Genomic DNA, 27,418 nt, shown 5'->3' with positions numbered 1-27,418 from the left:
ATTCTTTTCAAACACACCTATATATTTGATCTAAATTACACAATAACCGTAAGACCCTTTATCAATAACTTAAATTAAATATAATAAGATTTTGTTTACAATGAAGATTCTGTCAATTTTTAAACTAATAATCAATTATTAAGATTGAAAATTATGTATCTGTAGTATTAAGAATAATAGTGTTAGTGTGACGGTACTATGTTTTTCTAAATGGTATATTTGGCAGCATATTCTATTCTATCTGTCTTCATTCTTTGTTTGGGTCTACATTGAGTTTCTTGCGTTTAAATTCACTAATTTTGTCAATCAGTGGCATTAAAAGCCTTAAACAAAATACATGATGACGGCTGTGTTCAATCCCAAAGATTTTGAAACCATTCATGGCTAGTAATATTGTCTGAACCCCGAACATCTAGGGTTAGAGTTGTAAAATTCTTACCTGATAAAATTACAGTCCGATTAGCTCGCAATCCGAGTATGGCAGGCTCAAAATCTGCTAGGCTGCTCAAGCATACACAGGCATACATGATACAACCCGATTCCTGTCTATAACGTGTGCTCGATCATACGCAGGCATGCAAAGCGCCGCATGCTCTAAAAAACAACTCGATGCCAATGCTCATATTTAAACTGTAAATATTATCATACTCGTAACCAAACAAACCAAGTTCAACAACCTATATGTACTATATGTTGAGAAAACAGGGTAATTTTCTCTCAAATAGTGAAATGAACCGATTCAGTAATTTCAGAGTTAACCCAATGGGGTCTACTCGATAAAATTACTTCTCCAAATAAATTCTTTGGAAAGACTGGCGAGGACACTGTCCCTCTTAAATACCAGATTTCTAACAGAATTTATCAGTCGGTGTATTTATCACAATAAAAAAACACCCAAAAGAACCGTACAAAACACTACTACCAAACCCGCAAATAATATTGAATACAATACTACTACAGAAAATAAACCCAGAAATAAATGCGGAACAAAATAGATAATAAAGAAAGAACACACCCGGAACTTTGATAACGGAGTTCGGCCAAATTGCCTACGTCTCCGAGCACCCTCTGCAGAGCCCACTTATATATTTAAATGGAGAAGAGTACAATTTTGTGATATTTACAAATGAGGGGGGAGTGCTCCTTTTATAGGCAGCCACACCCTCCCAACTCCCTAACACCCACCGATGTGGGACAAGGAAATATTGACAAAGAGTCAAAGTTTGTAGGCATCAAACTTCAACAAATCTCCACCTTGGCAAAATTTCAAATTCCACCGAACACAAATCTTCTCCATTCAAACAGACGACTCGCGGTGCTTTCATATTGGCGCAGTCAAGCGCCAGCTCCAAATCGCAGAATATTAACCAAGTCCAAACAATGTTCAAACTTGACTCTCGTCACCACCTTGGTCAACATATCTGCAGGATTCTCCAAAGTCGGAACCTTTCGGATGACAATTTCCTCTTCTTCGAGAATTTCCCGCACAAAATGATAGCGAACATCAATGTGCTTCGTCCTTGCATGAAAGACCTGATTCTTTGCTAAATGAATAGCACTCTGGCTGTCAGAATATACTTCAAGTTGTTTATGACCAACACCCAATTCTTTCAGCAACCCATGAAGCCAAATTGCCTCCTTCACAGCTTCAGTAATGGCCATGTACTCTGCCTCTGTCGTAGACAAAGCTACCGTTGACTGCAAGGTAGACTTCCAACTAACTGGCGCACTCGCTAAAGTGAACAAATACCCAGTAGTAGATCTTCGCTTATCCAAATCACCAGCATAGTCGGAATCACAATATCCAACTGTAAAAAGACCAAGTGATTTATCCTGCTCAAACAACAAACCAATATCTACAGTATCTTTGATATACCGCAGAATCCATTTCACAGCTAGCCAATGACCCTTGCCTGGATCATGCATGTATCTGCTCACAGTACCAACGGCATGTGAAATTTCTGGTCTTGTACACACCATTGCATACATCAAGCTTCCAACTGCGTTAGCATAGGGAACTTTCGCCATATATTCTCGCTCATCTTCCATTTTTGGAGATAAGTGAGAACTAAGTTTCAAATGAGGAGCAAGCGGGGTACTTACAGGTTTGGAATCATCATTTATACCAAAACGCTGTAGTACTTTGGTCAAATACTGCTTCTGTGTCAGCCAAAGCTTGCCTCCCTCTCTATCCCTTGTAATCTCCATGCCGAGAATCTTATTGGCTTCCCCCAAATCCTTCATCTCGAACTCTTTACTTAACTGAGCCTTCAATCTGTCAATTTCAACTTGGCTCTTTGATGCTATCAACATATCATCAACGTATAAGAGTAGGTAGATGTAGGAACCATCTTGAAGTCTGCGCAAATACACACAGTGGTCGTATTTGCTTCTTGTGTACATCTGATCCTTCATAAACTTGTCAAACCGTTTGTACCACTGTCTTGAAGCCTGCTTCAATCCGTACAACGATTTGTTCAACTTGCAAACCCAATTTTCTTTACCAGCAACCTTGAATCCCTCCGGTTGGGTCATATAGATTTCCTCATTCAGATCACCGTGTAAAAACGCGGTCTTCACATCAAGTTGAGCTAGCTCCAAATTCAACTGCGCTACCAAAGCCAACAAAATTCTAATGGAAGAATGTTTAACAACAGGAGAAAATACCTCATTGTAATCAATTCCCTCCTTCTGGGCGTAGCCTTTAGCTACCAATCTTGCTTTGTAGCGAACATCATCTTTGTCAGGAAATCCCTCTTTCTTTGCAAAAACCCATTTACATCCAATTGTCTTCCTGCCTTTCGGCAATGGCATCAGCTTCCACGTCTTGTTCTTCTGAAGAGATTGCATCTCTTCTTCCAAAGCACCTTTCCAACCATCGCTTTCTGAACATTCAATAGCTTTCGAAAAGATACATGGAACATCATCAACAACTGGAAGCGCATATGCTACCATATCCGCAAATCGAGCAGGTTTCTTATTTTCCCGCCTCGTTCGCCTAACTGCAATTGACTCTGATTGCTGCGAAGGTTCTTGGGGTGGAACCTCTTCATCATCTGACTCTTCTTCTTCCGTAGGAGAGTCATTTGTGGTGTTCGTAGTTGGGATCACAACTGCTTCTTCGAACTCCACCTGCTTCGGTGTATACTCCACCTGCTGCGAAGTATCACCACTATTTGGATTTACCTTATTCAACATGGAAGATTCATCAAAGGTAACATCCCTACTTACAATCGTCTTCTTAGACTCCAAACACCATAACCGATATCCTTTAACACCAGCACTGAAACTCATAAACAAAGCCTTCTTTGCACGTGGATCCAACTTTGATTCAGTCACATGATAATATGCAATAGAACCAAAAATACGCAAAGAATCATAATCAGTTGCTGGTTTACCGGACCATACCTCTAAAGGAGTCTTGCCATCAATGGTAGAACATGGCAAACGATTGACAATGTGTTGAGCGTATGTGATGGTCTCAGCCAAAATTTTCTGTCTAGCCCAGCATTAGACAGCATACAACGAACTTTCTTCACTAGTGTTCGATTCATACGCTCTGACACTCCATTCTGCTGTGGTGTATTTCTCACTGTGAAGTGCCGAACTATGCCACACTCCTGGCATACATCTTGGAAAGGATCACTCTTGTATTCTCCACCGTTGTCAGATCGGAGAACCTTGATCTTCCTCCCCATCTGATTTTCAACTTGAGCTTTCCATTTCAGAAAAATCCCAAGGACTTCATTTTTGCTCTTCATAGTGTACACCCAAACTCTCCTGGAAAAATCATCAACAAAAGTGACAAAATAGTGTCTACCTCCAAGTGACGGAGTCTTGGCAGGTCCCCATACATCTGAGTGCACGTAATCCAGAATTCCCTTCGTATTATGGATTGCAGTGCCAAATTTCACTCTTCGTTGTTTTCCCAGAACACAATGCTCGCAAAACTCTAATTTGCAAGACTTCGTACCTTTCAATAATCCTTGTTTGGCGAGAATTTGCAATGATCTCTCACCAGCATGTCCCAATCGCAAATGCCAAAGCTTCGTTGCCTCTGCATCCTTCTTATTACTCGAAGTTGCAGTTGCTACTGTCCCAACAACTGTACTACCTTGGTAGTAATACAAATTGTTCTTCCTCACACCTTTCAGCATCACCAATGCTCCTGAAGTTGCTTTAAAAATTCCATCTCGCATCATCACAACTAGGCCTTTAGATTCTAAGGCCCCCAATGAGATGAGATTCTTCTTCAACTGGGGCACGTACCGCACATCCTTCAAAATTCTAGTGGATCCATCCTGATTCCGTAGCTTGATTGAGCCTATCCCGGCTGTCTTACATGGACTGTCATTCCCCATGTAAACAAGTCTGCCATTGAGTTCTTCGAAATCAAAGAACCACTCCCTAATGGGACACATATGATAGGTGCAACCTGAATCCAATATCCACTCGTCTGGATGCGATGTTGAAGGTGAAACCGTCAAAGAACAATCTGACTCCGCATCATTTTTGCATTCAGCAACATTTGCATCTTGCGAAGCCTTTTCTTTCTTCTTCAACTTTGGGCAGTCTTTCTTCCAATGTCCTTTCTCATAACAGAAAGCACACTCATCTTTGGCAACTCGCCTTTTCGATTTGGACCTTCCTCTTCTCTCCTTTGATCGGCCTTGTTGACAACCTCTTGCCACTAATGCTTCATCTGTAACTGCTTTGCCTTTCATTTTATCTGCCTTTCGCAATTCATGACTATACAAAGCAGAACATACAGTATCTAAAGACACATTCTCTTTACCGTGGAGTAATGTGGTCTCCAGATGTTCAAATTCATCAGGTAGAGACGACAACAACATCAATGCCAGATCCTCATCCTCAAATTTCACATCTAAATTTAGCAGGTCTCCTACTAATTGGTTAAACAAAGTAATGTGTTCATTCATAGTGGTACCTGGTCGGTATTCAAATCGGAACAACCTTTTCTTCATAAGGAGCTTATTCTGACCACTCTTCTTCAGAAATTTGTCCTCCAGTGTCTTCCACAATCTATGTGCAGAAGTCTCATTCTTGACAGCATACTTCTGCTCCCTGGACAGACACGACCGAATTGTTCCACAAGCTAACCGATTTATGGTACTCCAATCTATATCATCTATATCTTCTGGTTTCTTTTCTTCAATGGCAATGTCAAGACCCTGTTGGAAAAGAGAGTCTAGAACCTCCCCCTGCCACATACCAAAATGGCCAATACCGTCAAATATCTCTACCGTCAATTTCATGTTTGACAGTGGAAACCTCGACCACGATGACAAAGAACTAGCCTTGTTTTCTTGATCATTACCCGCCATTACAGACTTAAAATAAAGTATTCAATATTACAAACAAATAGAACCAAGGACGAACCTTGGCTCTGATACCACTTGTTGAGAAAACCGGGTAATTTTCTCTCAAATAGTGAAATGAACCGATTCAGTAATTTCAGAGTTAACCCAATGGGGTCTACTCGATAAAATTACTTCTCCAAATAAATTCTTTGGAAAGACTGGCGAGGACACTGTCCCTCTTAAATACCAGATTCCTAACAGAATTTATCAGTCGGTGTATTTATCACAATATAAAAACACCCAAAAGAACCGTACAAAACACTACTACCAAACCGGCAAATAATATTGAATACAATACTACTACAGAAAATAAGCCCAGAAATAAATGCGGAACAAAATAGATAATAAAAAAAGAACACACCCGGAACTTTGACGGAGTTCGGCCAAATTGCCTACGTCTCCGAGCACCCTCTGCAGAGCCCACTTATATATTTAAATGGAGAAGAGTACAATTTTGGGATATTTACTAATGAGGGGGGAGTGCTCCTTTTATAGGCAGCCACTCCCTCCCAACTCCCTAACATCCACCGATGTGGGACAAGGAAATATTGACAAAGAGTCAAAGTTTGTAGGCAACAAACTTCAACACTATATGCATACATATCAATACATGTATTCATAAACATCAGTATAAGGTGGAAATTATCATTATTAATCAGTCTACCAATATATTTCAGACAACCTTGGTTATGTTCATATATAGTAAAATATCAATACGATAAATCATAAAATTGGTTCGAACAATATCAATACACTATCATAAAATTGTAATCCATATTATGCATACACGTATTAACAGTATAAATATATCTACTTACTAATATCAATAATCTGCTATCAATTAAATAGAATAATATGGAAAGACTGAGAGATTTATGGGATCTACTACTAACTAACCATTAACAAAATTACCCTTTCCATTAATTTATTAAATTTGGAAAATAGGATTAATTATAGACCATTAGATCTTCAAATCTAATGGTTATTAATTTGTAGTAGTTGTTACGTATTTGACTATATATATATATATATATACTGTAACCATGATATACCTAGGAATTCACCTAACCCCTAAAATATTGAAGATGTTGAGCAAGAGAACGTAATCGGAATCGATGATCCAAATTGAAGCTTCAATTCCGACGTTGGCTACTTCTTCATCATCATCCTCAGCCACACCTACGCTTCCGCCATGGATTGAGCTGCCGGATGATTTGACGGCGAATATCTTGCTAAGGTTGGGTGTAGGAGAGATTTTTTGGAGGGCGCAGTACGTGTGTGCTACATGGTGGAGAGTCTGCAAGAATCCCGCCATGTGGCGCGTTATAGATTTGGATTGTCCCTAAAAAATTTAACTGCATTTTGCGTTGCGCGGTGGATCGTAGCCAGGGACAATTGGTCGAGCTAAAGCTTTTGGATCTTCATGTGGATGCCTCACTATACTACCTAGCCCAGCGGTATAATTCTCACAATTCTCTCGGTGTTTGGTTTGCTTTTTTGTGCATTCATAATTCTGCATGATAACCTTAGTAACATTAATTTTGTACTCCATTCGTAAGTGGTGATTAATGAGATTGCTCGTCAGTCATAATTATCTTTGAGCAATTGTTTTGGTATGTTTGAACCATTATGATTGAGCAATTGTGTTTTCAAACATCTGTGTAAAGTTGAGTGAATGCTAAAAGATTTGCTATAAGGTATTAGTACTCTTAGGTCGAGTAAGTTTTAGGTGTAATTCATAAAATTTATTAGTACTCTTACTATGTAGTTTTTATAAGGATATACTCAATCCGTCCGCGAATAGGAGTCTAATTTGAGTGCAATGTGGGTTTTAAGAGTGAATAGTAGTCTCATTTGAGTTCAGTGCGCGTTTTAAGAAATAGTATAAAGGAAAGCGGGCAGGAAAAAAAGTAATGGAATATAAGTCCCACTTTTATATACTCCCTCCGTATAATAGTTGAATCATTTTACCATATTGATACGTTTCATAGTACTGAAGTTATTTTTCCCTTTTTAGTAAAGTCAACACATTTTTTCTCACTTTTTTTATTCTCTCATACTTTATTCTCTCTTCACTTCTCTACCTTTTCATTTCCTACTTTATTCTTCTTTACTTAACTCAATTAACACAATTTTTCTTAAATCGCATGCCGAAAAGAACCGTCTCACTACAACAAACTTATCTTTTAAAGACAAAAAAATTGAGACGCAATTACGTGGAAAGTTTTACTAAAAATAACACAATTTAGGAAGCAAAAGAAAGCGTCCCTAAATTATAGATGATTAACTTAATCTTTTGCTTTTTTTAGGATGCTTTCATTTGCGTCCTCTAATTTTAGTTGGGACCCCAACGATAAGGTCGCTTTTTGAAGCGTTGGTGGTATATTTAGTAACACAAATTAGCGTCCTTAATTGCATTAAAAACGTCCTTAATGATTTTTTTTGTTGTAATGCCTCCACTACCGCGGAGGGAGTACTGCTTTATAGTAAAAGTGAACTAAGACTTATCGTTTATTGTAAAAGCGAATTAGGACTCTTTTGAGTAGATGGACTAAAATGAAAGACGAGACTCTTAGTCACGGATGAAGGGAGTACTATTTTATGGAAGATTTTCTTATTCAGAGTATCCATTGCTTTTAACTTGTTGGATGAACACGATAATTTCTGCTTTCTCTTTCTCTGTGCTCATTATTAATCCTGGATATATGTATCATTGTGGAAGTGGAGAAAAGCTTTATAAAAATCTCATCAATGTGTATGTAGTTCCCACTCTTCCTTTTACAAGTTTGCTCTTGATTTTGGTGTTGATACTCTTTTCCCACAATCAACAGATCAAGTCAGCTACGATGCCTTACACTTAAAATGTTTTGTGCTATGAAAGCTACGCCAATAAAAAAACTAACCAAATTGGAAGAGTTGCATCTTATCATAATACCATGGCTTCCTGTCAAATATTTCGAAACCATTGGAACCTCTTGCCCGATGTTGAAATCATTTACATATTACAATAATTGGGTAGGTCATCCAAAGTTTACAGACCAAGCTGTAACTATTGGCAAAAACATGCCTAACCTGCGCCATCTCCGACTTTTTTCACTTCGGATTGAAAATAAGGGACTGGAAGCGATTCTCGATGGCTGCCCCAACCTAGAATCACTTCATCTTTGGAAATGCTCCGGTCTTCATCTACAAGGGCTTCTAGCCAAAAGATGTTCTGACCAAATAAAAAATTTTATTTTCGATAATTGATGGAAATGATGACACAATGAATCATCATAGAGTTCATAGGAATTAGTACAACCATGATCCCTTCCCTATCTATCAAGGCAACTTCTATTTTAATGATTATGATTAGTGATTGTAATTATGATTTTGACGGTTCTTCTCCTTTAATTATGTTAGGTTCTTGAACCAAGATTCTGCTTTGTTTTTTCAAATGGTTTAGTAGTTACATCTCATTGTTTTTTCCAGATATTGATTATGAACATGAATATGTTCCTGACTCCATTTGGCCGCAATTGTGATCTGTGCTTATTGTTAAAATTCATAATTCTTGTCCCATATCGATTTGGTAACGATCCTAACTCACCTATATAAGTGTGGATAACAATTCCACTTATGAGGCCTTTTAAGGGGTGAGTGACCCATTTCTCATATGGTATCAGAGTGGGCCCAAGTCGATGATGGATTATATCTCTTTATCTCTTCTCTTGCCTACCCACGTGATGAAAGTCCGATGTGTCATTCCGGCCCACACGTGAGGGGGTGTTAAAATTCATAGTTCTTGTCCCACGTCGACTTGGCAACGATCCTAGCTCACTTTGATGGAAGTCTGATGTGTCATTCCGGCCGACACGTGAGGGGGCGTGTTAAAATTCATAATTCTTGTCCCACATCGACTTGACAACTATCCTAGCTCACCTATATAAGTGTGGATAACCCTCCTTATGAGCCCTTTTAAGGGGTGAGTGACTCATTTTTAATACTTATTATTTCTAAATTTTTTAAATTCACTAATTTTGTCAATTATTGCTGAATCTTGGCTTTTAAATTCACTAATTTTGTCAATTATTGCTGAATCTTGGCTTTTAAATTCACTAATTTTGTCAATTAGTGGCATTAACAGCCTTATACAAAATACTACTAGTAATTTTATAGTTGCATCTTAACATGATGTCGGCTGTGTTGAATCCCAAAGATTTTGAAACCATTATATTCATGGCTAGTAATACTGCCTGAAACCCAAACATTAAGGGTATAAAATTTTAACCCGATAAAATTATAATTATTAGTCAGTCTACCAATATATTTTAGGCAATATTGGTTATATTCATATACTGTAAAGTATCAACACGATGAATCATAAAAATGAATCGAACAATATCGATACACTATTTTGTGTTCGACTTATAATGTGACTATGTATCCATATTATGTATGTATACACTTAATCAACACAATCTTTCTTCGATATATATACACGCGTGTCAATACAATCATTCTTAGATATCAATGTACTTAGCTTAGGTGATCAATTAATTAAAAGAATAACACGTAGAAACAGTATAAATATATCCACTTACTTAGGGATATGATCAGTTGATAATATATCCACATAAGAAGCATAATATATCCACTTACTAAAAAAATAACTTTCAATTTTATATTAAATATACAAATTATATATTGAATTTTTATTAATATAATAATTGATAAATAAATTAAAAACTTCAAATTCACAAAAAAAATATTTAAATTTCTAAAACATGCATTAAAATTCTACGAAATATCTCAAATATTAGTATTTGATCATGTTTATGATTGAGTTTAAGCATATATCTCAAATATATCATAATTAAATGTTTTACATTGTATGAATGTTAATAATTTTAATAATTATTTATTGGATTAATCGCATGTTAATATTATCGGTAGCAACTCCGTGGGCTAGCTCGAAACCCGAGCTTTTGGGGTTAGGGCTGAACTTTTATAACCCGAAAGAAATCACAACCCGATTAGCCCGCACCGATTGACCCGCAACCCGAGTAGGGTTGGCCCGAAACCCGACGGGCCGACCCGATTGACATCCCTAGGTGGAAGGATAGGAGGATAAAAAAGATGAGTGGACGCTTAAGGGTGCCCCATTGCTAATGCTATGAAAAGGAGATTTTCATCCTCAGCCACACCTTCGCCGCCGTGGATCGAGCTACCAGAGCATGTGACGGCAGATATTCTGCAAAGGTTGTACAGCGAAGAGATAATTGGCAGTGCGCAGTACGTGTGCACTACATGGTGGAGAGTCTGCCAGAATCCGGCCACGTGGTGCTCTATTGATTTGGACTATCGACGTCCCGCCGCCTTCCATTTCGGCGAAATTTGCCGTTGCGGGGGATTCAAGCACGGGAAGATTTGCCGTGGCGGTCTCTGTCAACATGACCACATTTGCCGTTGCTCGGAGAACAAGTTCAATTACCTTGTCCGTCGCGCAGTTGATCTAAGCCAGGGACAACTCCTCCACCTCAAAATTGTCGTTTGGAATTTGAATGGCTTGCAAAATTACGTAGCAGATCGGTACAATTCTTTCATTTCATATTTGATTAATTGAGTTTTCTACAATTTCCTTAATTTTGTGTGTTGTTCTTGCCTTGCGTAAACACATTATTCTTCAACCTTACTGAATTTTGATTATTTTGTTCTCATCTTTGTTCCTGGTGTGGTGATTAGTAGTCTCTAATATGGTTGATGGTTGGGCGAATTTTTGATGGTGATGAATGTTGGAAAATACAGATCACAACACAGAGATTTACGTGGTTCGATTTACTGAGGTAAATCTACGTCCACGGGAAGAAAAGAGAGCAGAGTTGTATTGCTTGATCTGTTTTCTACAGCTTACAATACAGACTTGCTATTTGATCTTTGATCTCTAGAGAGCTTAACCCCAGTTTAACTGATCTAAGTTCTATTTATACATTGAACTAAGATCGTGGCTTGCATCACCACTAATGATGGTTGTGGATGTCGTGGAGGTCATGGAGATCCTGCATGGGTCCACTACCTCTTTGTTTGGTCCGCTTATCCCGCATGAGTTCCTGCATGATTTGACACCACTAAATAGATCGTGTAGTGGTCATGAGATCCTGCATGGGTCCACTATCTCCCAGTTCGGTCGAATACTGAGACCGAACTGCTGAACTATTGCCGAGCAGCTTTTGCCGATCTGAGAGTAGAGCTTGATTGGTCGGCTTTTACCGAGCTGTAGGCTGGGTCCGAACTCTTTGGTAATGCCGAACTGATTGGTCGGCTTTTACCGAGCTGTAGGCTGGGGCCGAACTCTTTGGTAATGCCGAACTGATACTCTTCCTTGGGCTTTGGGCTGATGGGCCGTCACTGCTATTGGGCTTGTTTAGTACGTACCCCATCACTACCCCCCCCCGAAAAGCGAAGTGAATCACTTCGGCGAAGCGAGTCACTTCGGCATTCTGGATAAAGGTACGGGGGAGGCTGACGTCAGGGGACGTGCCTTGCGCGTGACTGCATTAAATGCGACAGTAAAATCCGGCCGTTGAATCCTGAAAAGGTGGGATTCGAAACGGTGCGATGATTTTGAAATCTTCTCCGAATCTGATAAATACGTCATTTCTTCATCATTTGAATACTTTTGCTATTGCTTCTTCTGCATCCTCTCTCTTTTGCGTAAAAATTTCCTTCCGCTTTCAAGAGTTTCTTCAGAATTTCTTCAAACTTTCAAAGAGTAAGAACTATGTCTTCTTCTTCTTCTGAGTCAGGTAGCGGTAGGAAAGGGGATAAGGGGTCTTCTAGCCGGAAAGAATCCGGGGAGAAGACCGTAGAGTATTTTCACAGCATCTTGAGTAAGGATACTGTGATATCCATATACGAAAAATATCTTCTTCCCAGGGGGAAGGCGGTGGTTCCCGACGACGATCATAGGGCTAACGAGCCGCCGGAGGGTTATGCCACCGTTTACGAAGCCGGCTTGGAATGCGGGCTTCGTTTCCCTCTTCCCCCTGCCTTTGTAGAGCTGCTAGATTTTTTTCAACTCCCTTTAGGTCAGGTGACTCCGAACTCTTGGAGGCACTTATCGGCCTTTGCTGCCGAACTGCGTAGGCTAGATAAGGATCTGTCTCTGAGGGCAATCCTTAATTTCTTCCAGTTTAAGAGGAAGGGATCTTGGTTTTACTTGATCCCTTTACAGCCTTTTAGGGCCTTCTGCAAAACCAAGTGGCCGAAATGGCAAAATCGCTTCTTTTTTTATAATAGGACTTCGGCTTCGGACTTTTCCTGGAGAGGGCCGAAGTCCGTTATTCCTCATCCTCGGGTAGAACCGTTGGACGAGCTCGAGGCCGAGCTCAATAAGATTCCCATGATTAGGAAGCAGTACTCGGAGTCTGAGCTCGTGAAGGGCGACTTCGTGTTCGACTCCTCGTCTTCGGACGAAGAGGCTGAGGGTGAGGATTTCTTTTTTATGCATTACTGCCTTGACGACGAAAACTAACCTTGTTTTCTTGCTTTTTGGCAGTGAACTTGCTAAACAAGTTCGGTCGCAAATCCTCCGAATCTAAGGAACCGGAGAGGCCGAAAACCAGCAGCTCGGCGTCTGATGCCGAGAAGAATCCGAAGAGGCAAAAGACCTCTTCGGATCCAAAGAAGCCGGAGTCGACTTCGGCAAGTAGGAAGGGGAAGACCCAGAAGCCCCCAAGAGCGCCGGAGAAAGACGTGGTCTTGGCGCCTCCTTCGGAACATATCTGTGAGCCCTTTTTATGGCCCACGGACTTCGCCGAGGTGAACTTTCTTCTTGATTTTCTGGCCTTGCTTTTTTTTTTTCTGTATTTTTTGTAGCCCCTCTGTTGACTTTTTGCTTTTTCCATTTTCAGAGGAACGATATGCTCTCCAAGCTCGTCGCCGTCGAACTCTCCAAAGCGTCCAACGACTATGCTGAGATGCAGAGGAAGTTGGCGGCTGCTTGTCATCGGGCCGAGCAGGCTGAGGCAAACTTTGAGAAAGCCAGAGCTGCTAGGATTTCGGCCCAAGATGAAGCTCAGTTTGCCAAAAACCAGCTCGTCATCCAGCGAGAGCAGACGAAACGGAGGGATGCTGCCGCCGTGGTTGCCCAAGGAGAGGTTCTCCGTGCTTTCGCGGAGAAACTCTTTCTGAGCAACCAATTTTCGGCCTTTGTCGGTGATCTGCTGAAACTGATGACCGATAAAGCCGAGCAGGGTCCCGAAGTCATCCTGCCGCTGTACGGCCGAGAGATAGCAGCTCGGCTTCAGAGTCTGCCGGTGCTTGAGGAGCTTGCTTCGTCCTCGGTCCTGCTTTCTGCAGACCAAGTTCGTAGTTGCCGAGCTGACCGCGATGAGAATATGGAGGCTATCTTTGCCTCCATAGGGTCAGTTTCACCCGCTCCAATTTTCCACGGAGAGGGTGAGACCGAGCAGAATGAGCGGCAGACCGGCGATGAGCAGGCCGAGCAGGAGGCGCAGCAGATCGGCTATGGTGGCGCCGAGCAGGCTGGGGAGAGCAGGGAGGCCGAGGCTGAAGCTGAAGCAGACAAGGAGAAGGAAGCTGAACCTCACCGAGAAGGCGGAGACGAAGCTGGCGGAGTATGATTTCATCTCCCTTCTCTTAGTTTAGTTTCTTCCTTCTTGTAAAACGGCTTTGAAGCCCTTGTGTAGAAAAAATTTTTCTTATGAATGAAAAAATTCTTCTTTCTGCTCTTGTGTCTTCGTATAGCCTTTCGTACTCTCTTTTACTCCTGTTGTGGTTTACTACCTGCTCAGTAATCTGGAATGCCGAACTGACATAGCTGCTCTATATTCTGAACTCTTTTAAGGAGCTGGAGGTACTTCACTGGAAGCGGCTGTACTCTTCGGCTTTAGACGAAGCTGAGAAAAGAGCCATAGCTGACCAGGTGAAGAATGACGAACTCTTGGCTTGTTTAGTGAAGCTGGAGGCCGACAATAAGGACTTAGAGTCCGAAAAGAAAGATCTGGAGGCCGAGCTGAACACTGCCGTCGCTGAGAGGACTGCGTATGAGGATTTCATCTGCAGGCGCGGGGGAATGACCATCTCTGAAGTTCAGGAACGAGTTGACGAACTGTGGGAGGAATATCACGTACTCCGGAGGAACAATGCGCTGGAGAGCTCGGCTTGCCAACAAGTCGTGAAATCATTGCGGCGCTGGGCTTCTCGATACGACATCATTCTTTCCCGGCGTCCCTCAATCGAGAGATTCCTTAGGCATTTCCCGCCAACAGATGGTCACACTCTAGCTCAAACCCCTGATTCACTTGCTCAAAACCCTGCTCCAAGTCAGCAACGAACTCAGGAACAGCCGGAAACGTCAAGACGAGAACGGACTCAGGAGCAACCGGAAACGTCAAGACAAGGACGGACTGAAGTTCGTAGAGGAGCTGTGATTATGAGTGAGCAAGATCAATAAATGCTTCGTGAAGAGACTCTTCGCCGCCGAGGTGCTAGAGCTTCCCGGGCTCAGGGAAGAGGCAGTAGGTCGATTAGAGCATCTCGTCGACCTGCTTATTCTTCAGCTGCCGAGAACGCCCGAACTCGGCTTCACGAGGATTTTGTGAATAGGTGGCTCAACTTTAGTAACCCTGGACAGTAGAATAGTCCTTTGTAATAGCGTAACGCCATTTTGTAGGGTAGCGGAGTTGTATGCCGAACAAGATTTAATAAATGAAATTTTCATTTCGCTTCTAACACTGCGTATTAACAGCTCAGCGAAATAATTTCATCGTACTTGTCCTCGGTCTTATGAAGTAAACTTCTTTGACCGGACTTGGTCCTCGGTCTTATGAAATAAACTTCTTTGACCGGACTCGTCTTTGGTCTTTATGAAGTAAACTTCTTTGACCGGACTCGTCTTTGGTCTTATGAAGTAAATTTCTTTGACCGGACTAAGCTTGTGTCCTAATTTGGCGAGTTTTATCGCTTGGATCGGACTTTCCCTTGTCCTAATTCGGCGAGTTTTATCGCGTGGATCGGACTTTCCCTTTGTTGCAGTTCGTTTCAGACGAACTGCTTGTTTCTTAAGCCGAATTGTGGTCTTGTATCCTCCTTAGAAGCTTGGACTCACAATCGTTGGCTTATTGTTGCAGTTCGTTTCAGACGAACTGCTTGTTTTTTAAGCTGAATTGTGGTCTTGTATCCTCCTTAGAAGCTTGGACTCACAATCGTTGGCTTATTGTTGCAGTTCGTTTCAGACGAACTGCTTGTTTTTTAAGCTGAATTGTGGTCTTGTATCCTCCTTAGAAGCTTGGACTCACAATCGTTGGCTTATATATGTTCTAAAAAGGGGATCAGCCTTTGAAGAACAAGATACCTCAGTAACATTTGTAAGAGACGACACGCACATAGACAAAACGCACATAGACAGACATGAAAAACAAGTAAAAAACAAAGCAAGCACATACCCCTAGGACCGAACTAGACACAAGACTGACTGACCGGACTGTCTCTTACAAATGGAACTTCTTGAGGTTGGAAACGTACCATGTTCGGGGTGCTTGTTCTCCTGACATGTGAGTCAATTTATAAGACCCTTTGCCGAGGACTTCTGACACCCGATATGGACCTTCCCATGTGGGTTCGAGTTTGCCCAGCTTTTCTGCTCGGCTTACTTCGTTGTTTCTCAAGACGAGATCTCCCACTTGAAATTGCAGCTTTTTCACCCTTTTGTTATAATACCGGGCTACTTGCTCCTTGTACTTGGCTGCTTTTATGCAGGCCAATTCTCTTCTTTCTTCGGCCAGATCTAGTTCGGCTCTCAGTCCGTCCTCATTCAGTTCTGCTGAGAAATTAAGAGTTCGGGGACTGGGTATGCCGATCTCAACCGGAATCACGGCTTCAGTGCCGTACACCATCGAGTTCGGCTCCGGTGTGACTTCGGTCATTTCGCCTGCCTCTGACTGGCTGCTGTGATTGCTATGCTTGATGGTGCCGATCTGATTGCTCGGCACTTTTAAGCGCAATCTGCAAACACTCGCTCTTTTTTGATCACCTCGGATGACCGCTATCCCTCCTTTAGTGGGGAAGGAGTTCGGCGAGGAAGCCTCTGATCGCCAAAAGGAGTTCGGCGAGGATGTCCCTGATCGCCAAAAGGAGTTCGGCGAGGATGTCCCTGATCGCTATGATCGGGCTTCCTCCTGTCTCCTCGGGATGAGCTGTCTAAAGACCGTTTGCGACGGTCTGCCTCATCGGCACGGGAGAACTGGTCCGCAATGTCCCACATTTCTTGAGCTGTTTACGGACTGCATTCCACGAGCTTTCTGTAGAGAGCTCCGGGCAGGATTCCATTTTGGAATGCCGAAATGACAAGTAGATCATTGAGATCATCTACTTGTAGGCATTCCTTGTGGAACCTCGTCATAAAGTCGCTGATCTTTTCGTCGCGACCTTGACGTGTAGAAAGCAGCTGAGCCGAAGTGATTCGGGCTTCCGCTTTCTGAAAGAACCTCCCGTCATAAGTCATTGACGGAGTTCGGTAGTTCTGTGGCAAGGGAGTTCGGGTGATATCGTCCGAGAACGGAGTCTTCAATGCTCCGTACATGGCGAACCCGACATCTCTTCGGTATGGAGGAGATAGAGTTCTCCTGTGATTCCGGTACCGAGGAGGAACAGGAACATGTCGGGGTTGAGGATTCTTCTTCCTGGAAGACACGGCACTACTGCGGTAGTGACTTTCACGTCTGGATGAGGAGGGAGAATCCACCGTTTTCGTCTCCGGCTTTTGGCTCTTTTGCAGGAAAATTAAGAACTCTTCCTGCTTCTCGGCCAAAAACAATTTGACAGCCTCGTTCAAATCGGGCTGCTGGGAAGACTCGGTGCGATGAGTCTTTGAGCGGCTTGTTCCTTCACCGTGAGGACTGGAGACAGATTTCTCACGAGGCTGCTTTCCAGGCCTACGGGCTGCTGGACTAGCTTCCTCACATTCCTCACGGACGGAAGTGTATGGGTATTACGCGATCTGGTATGCATTTTTTTGGGGTGAAAAAAGGGTCAAAAATTCGCTTTATCACAAATTTGGTTCTCTGGTTCCCACAGACGGCGCCAGTGATGGTTGGGCGAATTTTTGATGGTGATGAATGTTGGAAAATACAGATCACAACACAGAGATTTACGTGGTTCGATTTACTGAGGTAAATCTACGTCCACGGGAAGAAAAGAGAGCAGAGTTGTATTGCTTGATCTGTTTTCTACAGCTTACAATACAGACTTGCTATTTGATCTTTGATCTCTAGAGAGCTTAACCCCAGTCTAACTGATCTAAGTTCTATTTATACATTGAACTAAGATCGTGGCTTGCATCACCACTAATGATGGTTGTGGATGTCGTGGAGGTCATGGAGATCCTGCATGGGTCCACTACCTCTTTGTTTGGTCCGCTTATCCCGCATGAGTTCCTGCATGATTTGACACCACTAAATAGATCGTGTAGTGGTCATGAGATCCTGCATGGGTCCACTATCTCCCAGTTCGGTCGAATACTGAGACCGAACTGCTGAACTATTGCCGAGCAGCTTTTGCCGATCTGAGAGTAGAGCTTGATTGGTCGGCTTTTACCGAGCTGTAGGCTGGGGCCGAACTCTTTGGTAATGCCGAACTGATTGGTCGGCTTTTACCGAGCTGTAGGCTGGGGCCGAACTCTTTGGTAATGCCGAACTGATACTCTTCCTTGGGCTTTGGGCTGATGGGCCGTCACTGCTATTGGGCTTGTTTAGTACGTACCCCATCACTACCCCCCCCCGAAAAGCGAAGTGAATCACTTCGGCGAAGCGAGTCACTTCGGCATTCTGGATAAAGGTACGGGGGAGGCTGACGTCAGGGGACGTGCCTTGCGCGTGACTGCATTAAATGCGACAGTAAAATCCGGCCGTTGAATCCTGAAAAGGTGGGATTCGAAACGGTGCGATGATTTTGAAATCTTCTCCGAATCTGATAAATACGTCCTTTCTTCATCATTTGAATACTTTTGCTATTGCTTCTTCTGCATCCTCTCTCTTTTGCGTAAAAATTTCCTTCCGCTTTCAAGAGTTTCTTCAGAATTTCTTCAAACTTTCAAAGAGTAAGAACTATGTCTTCTTCTTCTTCTGAGTCAGGTAGCGGTAGGAAAGGGGATAAGGGGTCTTCTAGCCGGAAAGAATCCGGGGAGAAGACCGTAGAGTATTTTCACAGCATCTTGAGTAAGGATACTGTGATATCCATATACGAAAAATATCTTCTTCCCAGGGGGAAGGCGGTGGTTCCCGACGACGATCATAGGGCTAACGAGCCGCCGGAGGGTTATGCCACCGTTTACGAAGCCGGCTTGGAATGCGGGCTTCGTTTCCCTCTTCCCCCTGCCTTTGTAGAGCTGCTAGATTTTTTTCAACTCCCTTTAGGTCAGGTGACTCCGAACTCTTGGAGGCACTTATCGGCCTTTGCTGCCGAACTGCGTAGGCTAGATAAGGATCTGTCTCTGAGGGCAATCCTTAATTTCTTCCAGTTTAAGAGGAAGGGATCTTGGTTTTACTTGATCCCTTTACAGCCTTTTAGGGCCTTCTGCAAAACCAAGTGGCCGAAATGGCAAAATCGCTTCTTTTTTTATAATAGGACTTCGGCTTCGGACTTTTCCTGGAGAGGGCCGAAGTCCGTTATTCCTCATCCTCGGGTAGAACCGTTGGACGAGCTCGAGGCCGAGCTCAATAAGATTCCCATGATTAGGAAGCAGTACTCGGAGTCTGAGCTCGTGAAGGGCGACTTCGTGTTCGACTCCTCGTCTTCGGACGAAGAGGCTGAGGGTGAGGATTTCTTTTTTATGCATTACTGCCTTGACGACGAAAACTAACCTTGTTTTCTTGCTTTTTGGCAGTGAACTTGCTAAACAAGTTCGGTCGCAAATCCTCCGAATCTAAGGAACCGGAGAGGCCGAAAACCAGCAGCTCGGCGTCTGATGCCGAGAAGAATCCGAAGAGGCAAAAGACCTCTTCGGATCCAAAGAAGCCGGAGTCGACTTCGGCAAGTAGGAAGGGGAAGACCCAGAAGCCCCCAAGAGCGCCGGAGAAAGACGTGGTCTTGGCGCCTCCTTCGGAACATATCTGTGAGCCCTTTTTATGGCCCACGGACTTCGCCGAGGTGAACTTTCTTCTTGATTTTCTGGCCTTGCTTTTTTTTTTTTCTGTATTTTTTGTAGCCCCTCTGTTGACTTTTTGCTTTTTCCATTTTCAGAGGAACGATATGCTCTCCAAGCTCGTCGCCGTCGAACTCTCCAAAGCGTCCAACGACTATGCTGAGATGCAGAGGAAGTTGGCGGCTGCTTGTCATCGGGCCGAGCAGGCTGAGGCAAACTTTGAGAAAGCCAGAGCTGCTAGGATTTCGGCCCAAGATGAAGCTCAGTTTGCCAAAAACCAGCTCGTCATCCAGCGAGAGCAGACGAAACGGGGGGATGCTGCCGCCGTGGTTGCCCAAGGAGAGGTTCTCCGTGCTTTCGCGGAGAAACTCTTTCTGAGCAACCAATTTTCGGCCTTTGTCGGTGATCTGCTGAAACTGATGACCGATAAAGCCGAGCAGGGTCCCGAAGTCATCCTGCCGCTGTACGGCCGAGAGATAGCAGCTCGGCTTCAGAGTCTGCCGGTGCTTGAGGAGCTTGCTTCGTCCTCGGTCCTGCTTTCTGCAGACCAAGTTCGTAGTTGCCGAGCTGACCGCGATGAGAATATGGAGGCTATCTTTGCCTCCATAGGGTCAGTTTCACCCGCTCCAATTTTCCACGGAGAGGGTGAGACCGAGCAGAATGAGCGGCAGACCGGCGATGAGCAGGCCGAGCAGGAGGCGCAGCAGATCGGCTATGGTGGCGCCGAGCAGGCTGGGGAGAGCAGGGAGGCCGAGGCTGAAGCTGAAGCAGACAAGGAGAAGGAAGCTGAACCTCACCGAGAAGGCGGAGACGAAGCTGGCGGAGTATGATTTCATCTCCCTTCTCTTAGTTTAGTTTCTTCCTTCTTGTAAAACGGCTTTGAAGCCCTTGTGTAGAAAAAATTTTTCTTATGAATGAAAAAATTCTTCTTTCTGCTCTTGTGTCTTCGTATAGCCTTTCGTACTCTCTTTTACTCCTGTTGTGGTTTACTACCTGCTCAGTAATCTGGAATGCCGAACTGACATAGCTGCTCTATATTCTGAACTCTTTTAAGGAGCTGGAGGTACTTCACTGGAAGCGGCTGTACTCTTCGGCTTTAGACGAAGCTGAGAAAAGAGCCATAGCTGACCAGGTGAAGAATGACGAACTCTTGGCTTGTTTAGTGAAGCTGGAGGCCGACAATAAGGACTTAGAGTCCGAAAAGAAAGATCTGGAGGCCGAGCTGAACACTGCCGTCGCTGAGAGGACTGCGTATGAGGATTTCATCTGCAGGCGCGGGGGAATGACCATCTCTGAAGTTCAGGAACGAGTTGACGAACTGTGGGAGGAATATCACGTACTCCGGAGGAACAATGCGCTGGAGAGCTCGGCTTGCCAACAAGTCGTGAAATCATTGCGGCGCTGGGCTTCTCGGTACGACATCATTCTTTCCCGGCGTCCCTCAATCGAGAGATTCCTTAGGCATTTCCCGCCAACAGATGGTCACACTCTAGCTCAAACCCCTGATTCACTTGCTCAAAACCCTGCTCCAAGTCAGCAACGAACTCAGGAACAGCCGGAAACGTCAAGACGAGAACGGACTCAGGAGCAACCGGAAACGTCAAGACAAGGACGGACTGAAGTTCGTAGAGGAGCTGTGATTATGAGTGAGCAAGATCAACAAATGCTTCGTGAAGAGACTCTTCGCCGCCGAGGTGCTAGAGCTTCCCGGGCTCAGGGAAGAGGCAGTAGGTCGATTAGAGCATCTCGTCGACCTGCTTATTCTTCAGCTGCCGAGAACGCCCGAACTCGGCTTCACGAGGATTTTGTGAATAGGTGGCTCAACTTTAGTAACCCTGGACAGTAGAATAGTCCTTTGTAATAGCGTAACGCCATTTTGTAGGGTAGCGGAGTTGTATGCCGAACAAGATTTAATAAATGAAATTTTCATTTCGCTTCTAACACTGCGTATTAACAGCTCAGCGAAATAATTTCATCGTACTTGTCCTCGGTCTTATGAAGTAAACTTCTTTGACCGGACTTGGTCCTCGGTCTTATGAAATAAACTTCTTTGACCGGACTCGTCTTTGGTCTTTATGAAGTAAACTTCTTTGACCGGACTCGTCTTTGGTCTTATGAAGTAAATTTCTTTGACCGGACTAAGCTTGTGTCCTAATTTGGCGAGTTTTATCGCTTGGATCGGACTTTCCCTTGTCCTAATTCGGCGAGTTTTATCGCGTGGATCGGACTTTCCCTTGTCCTAATTCGGCGAGTTTTATCGCGTGGATCGGACTTTCCCTTTGTTGCAGTTCGTTTCAGACGAACTGCTTGTTTCTTAAGCCGAATTGTGGTCTTGTATCCTCCTTAGAAGCTTGGACTCACAATCGTTGGCTTATTGTTGCAGTTCGTTTCAGACGAACTGCTTGTTTTTTAAGCTGAATTGTGGTCTTGTATCCTCCTTAGAAGCTTGGACTCACAATCGTTGGCTTATTGTTGCAGTTCGTTTCAGACGAACTGCTTGTTTTTTAAGCTGAATTGTGGTCTTGTATCCTCCTTAGAAGCTTGGACTCACAATCGTTGGCTTATATATGTTCTAAAAAGGGGATCAGCCTTTGAAGAACAAGATACCTCAGTAACATTTGTAAGAGACGACACGCACATAGACAAAACGCACATAGACAGACATGAAAAACAAGTAAAAAACAAAGCAAGCACATACCCCTAGGACCGAACTAGACACAAGACTGACTGACCGGACTGTCTCTTACAAATGGAACTTCTTGAGGTTGGAAACGTACCATGTTCGGGGTGCTTGTTCTCCTGACATGTGAGTCAATTTATAAGACCCTTTGCCGAGGACTTCTGACACCCGATATGGACCTTCCCATGTGGGTTCGAGTTTGCCCAGCTTTTCTGCTCGGCTTACTTCGTTGTTTCTCAAGACGAGATCTCCCACTTGAAATTGCAGCTTTTTCACCCTTTTGTTATAATACCGGGCTACTTGCTCCTTGTACTTGGCTGCTTTTATGCAGGCCAATTCTCTTCTTTCTTCGGCCAGATCTAGTTCGGCTCTCAGTCCGTCCTCATTCAGTTCTGCTGAGAAATTAAGAGTTCGGGGACTGGGTATGCCGATCTCAACCGGAATCACGGCTTCAGTGCCGTACACCATCGAGTTCGGCTCCGGTGTGACTTCGGTCATTTCGCCTGCCTCTGACTGGCTGCTGTGATTGCTATGCTTGATGGTGCCGATCTGATTGCTCGGCACTTTTAAGCGCAATCTGCAAACACTCGCTCTTTTTTGATCACCTCGGATGACCGCTATCCCTCCTTTAGTGGGGAAGGAGTTCGGCGAGGAAGCCTCTGATCGCCAAAAGGAGTTCGGCGAGGATGTCCCTGATCGCCAAAAGGAGTTCGGCGAGGATGTCCCTGATCGCTATGATCGGGCTTCCTCCTGTCTCCTCGGGATGAGCTGTCTAAAGACCGTTTGCGACGGTCTGCCTCATCGGCACGGGAGAACTGGTCCGCAATGTCCCACATTTCTTGAGCTGTTTACGGACTGCATTCCACGAGCTTTCTGTAGAGAGCTCCGGGCAGGATTCCATTTTAGAATGCCGAAATGACAAGTAGATCATTGAGATCATCTACTTGTAGGCATTCCTTGTGGAACCTCGTCATAAAGTCGCTGATCTTTTCGTCGCGACCTTGACGTGTAGAAAGCAGCTGAGCCGAAGTGATTCGGGCTTCCGCTTTCTGAAAGAACCTCCCGTCATAAGTCATTGACGGAGTTCGGTAGTTCTGTGGCAAGGGAGTTCGGGTGATATCGTCCGAGAACGGAGTCTTCAATGCTCCGTACATGGCGAACCCGACATCTCTTCGGTATGGAGGAGATGGAGTTCTCCTGTGATTCCGGTACCGAGGAGGAACAGGAACATGTCGGGGTTGAGGATTCTTCTTCCTGGAAGACACGGCACTACTGCGGTAGTGACTTTCATGTCTGGATGAGGAGGGAGAATCCACCGTTTTCGTCTCCGGCTTTTGGCCCTTTTGCAGGAAAATTAAGAACTCTTCCTGCTTCTCGGCCAAAAACAATTTGACAGCCTCGTTCAAATCGGGCTGCTGGGAAGACTCGGTGCGATGAGTCTTTGAGCGGCTTGTTCCTTCACCGTGAGGACTGGAGACAGATTTCTCACGAGGCTGCTTTCCAGGCCTACGGGCTGCTGGACTAGCTTCCTCACATTCCTCACGGACGGAAGTGTATGGGTATTACGCGATCTGGTATGCATTTTTTTGGGGTGGAAAAAGGGTCAAAAATTCGCTTTATCACAAATTTGGTTCTCTGGTTCCCACAGACGGCGCCAGTGATGGTTGGGCGAATTTTTGATGGTGATGAATGTTGGAAAATACAGATCACAACACAGAGATTTACGTGGTTCGATTTACTGAGGTAAATCTACGTCCACGGGAAGAAAAGAGAGCAGAGTTGTATTGCTTGATCTGTTTTCTACAGCTTACAATACAGACTTGCTATTTGATCTTTGATCTCTAGAGAGCTTAACCCCAGTCTAACTGATCTAAGTTCTATTTATACATTGAACTAAGATCGTGGCTTGCATCACCACTAATGATGGTTGTGGATGTCGTGGAGGTCATGGAGATCCTGCATGGGTCCACTACCTCTTTGTTTGGTCCGCTTATCCCGCATGAGTTCCTGCATGATTTGACACCACTAAATAGATCGTGTAGTGGTCATGAGATCCTGCATGGGTCCACTATCTCCCAGTTCGGTCGAATACTGAGACCGAACTGCTGAACTATTGCCGAGCAGCTTTTGCCGATCTGAGAGTAGAGCTTGATTGGTCGGCTTTTACCGAGCTGTAGGCTGGGGCCGAACTCTTTGGTAATGCCGAACTGATTGGTCGGCTTTTACCGAGCTGTAGGCTGGGGCCGAACTCTTTGGTAATGCCGAACTGATACTCTTCCTTGGGCTTTGGGCTGATGGGCCGTCACTGCTATTGGGCTTGTTTAGTACGTACCCCATCAATGGTGTATGTTCTACTTTTTCCACAGATCATGTCAGCTTCGATGCCTTACATTTGTACAGTGGGATGATTACGATTCAAGTGAGTTGATTATAGGAATTAAAAAACTGTCACAATTGGAAGAGCTGCACCTTAATGATGAATCCATTTCTCATATCCGATCAGTTTGAAACCATTGGGATCGCTTGCCCAATGTTGAAATCGTTTTCATATCATAACTGTTTTAGCAAAGATGCATATTCTCCAGAAGGTTTAGATTTTTCAGAGCATGTTGAAGCAATTGGAAAAACCATGCCTAATCTGCGCCATCTCCGACTTTGTGAATGTCAGATGGGATATAAGGGGCTAGAAGCTATTCTCAATGGCTGCCCCCACCTCGAATCACTTGATCTTCGGCTATGCTCCGCATTTGAAAGAGTCTCTGATTCTGGCCATAGACGTTCTGCCCGGCATAGAAAAGATCTGTGGCTCCATACCGACTCTATCAGTTTAATGGATTGGATAAGGAAACGGAAGGATTGTTATGATATTGATTCTGTATATGTTCATAGTAACTATTGTTGTGATGCTATTCATGGTGGATATTATTAGTTGTTGTGGAGGTTTTGATGGTTATTACTATTTCTACTCTTGAAGGTTGTAATGAGATTTTGTTGGAGGCTTCATTATATATCCCATTTTGCTTGGTATATAATGAGATAGGAGTATCAATGAACCCTTCATTTTGAATGCACTTGAGGCTACCTTACTCCATTAACTATAGTTGATTATATGACTTTAATATATCTTGATGATTCTGCTTTTGTTATTGTCCATTTTTGTTATTTTCAAACACCTATTGGAATGACTTCTCTGTCTATAGATAGTGTATACTCCCTTCTGATTATATATTCTTATACTCCAAATCCAATTAATTCATTTTTTCGATTTTCAGTAGGTGTCGTGTGAGATTATGTTTTGAATTTCATCCCTAGTAAGTTGGTAACATAATATCTTCCAATATTGCTCCCCCATAACAAATGGTAACACAATGTGTAACAATCTCGTTGTTGTTTCTATAAAAATTTCAGCATTTATGATGGCATTATGCTAAATATATCTTATCTTATTGAATTTTGACTTACACTCGCATGGTATGAGCAAATGAAAACTGATTTGACTGATATGATGAAAAAACTCCCTTAACTGGAAGAGTTGCATCTTATCAGGATGCCATCACTCACTCCCAAACAATTTGCATCATCGTATTTGGCAGATTTGTGATTGATCTGATGATGGCTTCGATGATGATGATGGTTGTGGAGTATTTGCTTGTTCTTACGATTTCAAACCTTATTAGATGGGAATGCTAAGGTGCCTGAGATTTCAAGATATGTCTTCACTTTTTATGTAGGTGTAGACGGTAAAGGTTTCTTGTATCGATTTTGGGTTAAATCTATATGGACAAATTTTAGAAGGCGTTTGTGTTGCTAGTTGATTTCAAGTTGTAAGGCAGCATTTTGGAGGTTTCATTATATCTCCCCTTTTGCTTGGTTTATCTCAATGGATTATTTCTGTCTTTTGATTGGTCTATCTACGAGAGGCTCTAGGCAAAAGATGTTTTGAGCAAATAGAGTATATGTGGCTCCATTCTGTTTCTATCATCTTTACCATCTGAATGGCAAAGTAACTATGATATTGATTCTGATTATGATAGTGATTCTGAGTCTGGTAGTGGTTCTGAATATGATTATTATTAACATTAGATTGTTGGGAAGATTTTGATGGTTATTAGTACTATTTCTACTCTTGAAAATGCCCCTGAGATTTCTTCACTCTTTATGCCAGGTTGGTGGGCTATGATGCTACTTTGTTTATTCAAATGGTCTATTTGGCAGCATATTTAGAGCTTCATTCTGTTCCATCTATTTCTTCTTCTTCTTCTTCCCTATCTTGAAATCATTTACATGTAATGAACGTTGCTATGAGCATCCAGAATTTTCAGAAATGAGGATTTCCTTGGTGAAAGTTTCTGCACTAAGAGCATCCACAATGGCACCCGTCTCGGTGGACGTCCGGCCGGCATGCCGGAGTTCCGCGCGGGACGTCCGCCATTATGCAGCGGTGACGCGGATACGGACATATGCTGCGGACACCGGAGTTCCGCGGCGTTCCCGGGACGTCTGCCATTGCGTTGACTCAACGGACGTCCCGATTATTTTATTATTTTTTTTTCAAAAATTCTATAAATACGGCTCGTTGAATTTTATTTCATTCGCACCACTTGTATTAACGAGCATCTCTCTCTAAATACTTTTCTTTCGAAGATAAATGGAGCACCACGATAGTGATTCCCCTGCCACGAGCGAGTCACAGGGACCGATCTTTCCCGTTGGCGGAAGTACCCCAATGTCCGCCACGATGTCCGGAATGGCGGGGATGATGCCCCAACCCCAAATGACGGCGGGAATGATGCCCGGGTACTACAACATGTACACAAACAACCTCCGCTCAGCAACCAGCGGCATGTCTGCCGGTGATGTGAAGCTTTTGTCTCACCATCAGTTCAAAGACGCAGCGGCGGGCTTCGGAGAATTCAAATATTGAGAGGTGTATCTTGTGGTGCACACTACTCTGCATGCCTAAGAGTTAGAGTTCTCTCTTACAACTATTTCAACAATTAGGAATTTAAGAGTTATCTATTAGAAATTTCAGAATACGGGTCTTAATTCGCTAACAGAATTAATGCAAAAGTTTGGTTACGATGAATCAATAAGGAAAAGTTATTGGGCCTGATGTAGCCTAGCCTTCCAATGCTTCAATCATACAATGACACAATCTCTTTTAGGATAATGCTAACAAAAAAAAATTCAATACCATCCTCTTTCTCAACTACT

General features: G+C 43.4%; 1 protein-coding gene across 1 annotated transcript; it reads left to right on the top strand.

Moving 5' to 3' along the window:
* The first annotated feature begins 10,536 nt into the window (after positions 1-10,536).
* LOC121759178 (putative F-box/LRR-repeat protein 23) lies at positions 10,537-26,478 on the top strand. The gene is made up of 2 exons (XM_042154681.1): positions 10,537-10,952; positions 26,370-26,478. Exons 1-2 carry the CDS (start codon positions 10,537-10,539, stop codon positions 26,476-26,478), a joined length of 525 nt encoding a protein of 174 aa, XP_042010615.1.
* The last annotated feature ends 940 nt before the right edge of the window (positions 26,479-27,418 follow it).

The sequence above is a fragment of the Salvia splendens genome, chromosome 12, assembly GCF_004379255.2.
Source record: "Salvia splendens isolate huo1 chromosome 12, SspV2, whole genome shotgun sequence".
NCBI lineage: Eukaryota > Viridiplantae > Streptophyta > Magnoliopsida > Lamiales > Lamiaceae > Salvia > Salvia splendens.
The sequence above is the reverse complement of the archived record's forward strand: the minus strand, read 5'-3'. Positions and strand labels throughout refer to the sequence as shown.

Excerpts from the sequence above, each read along its gene's own strand:
- LOC121759178 (XM_042154681.1), top strand. The coding sequence starts at position 10,537 with ATGAAAAGGAGATTTTCATCCTCAGCCACACCTTCGCCGCCGTGGATC. Across the intron at positions 10,953-26,369 it reads CAAAATTACGTAGCAGATCG|GTTGGTGGGCTATGATGCTA; the intron begins GTACAATTCTTT and ends TCTTTATGCCAG.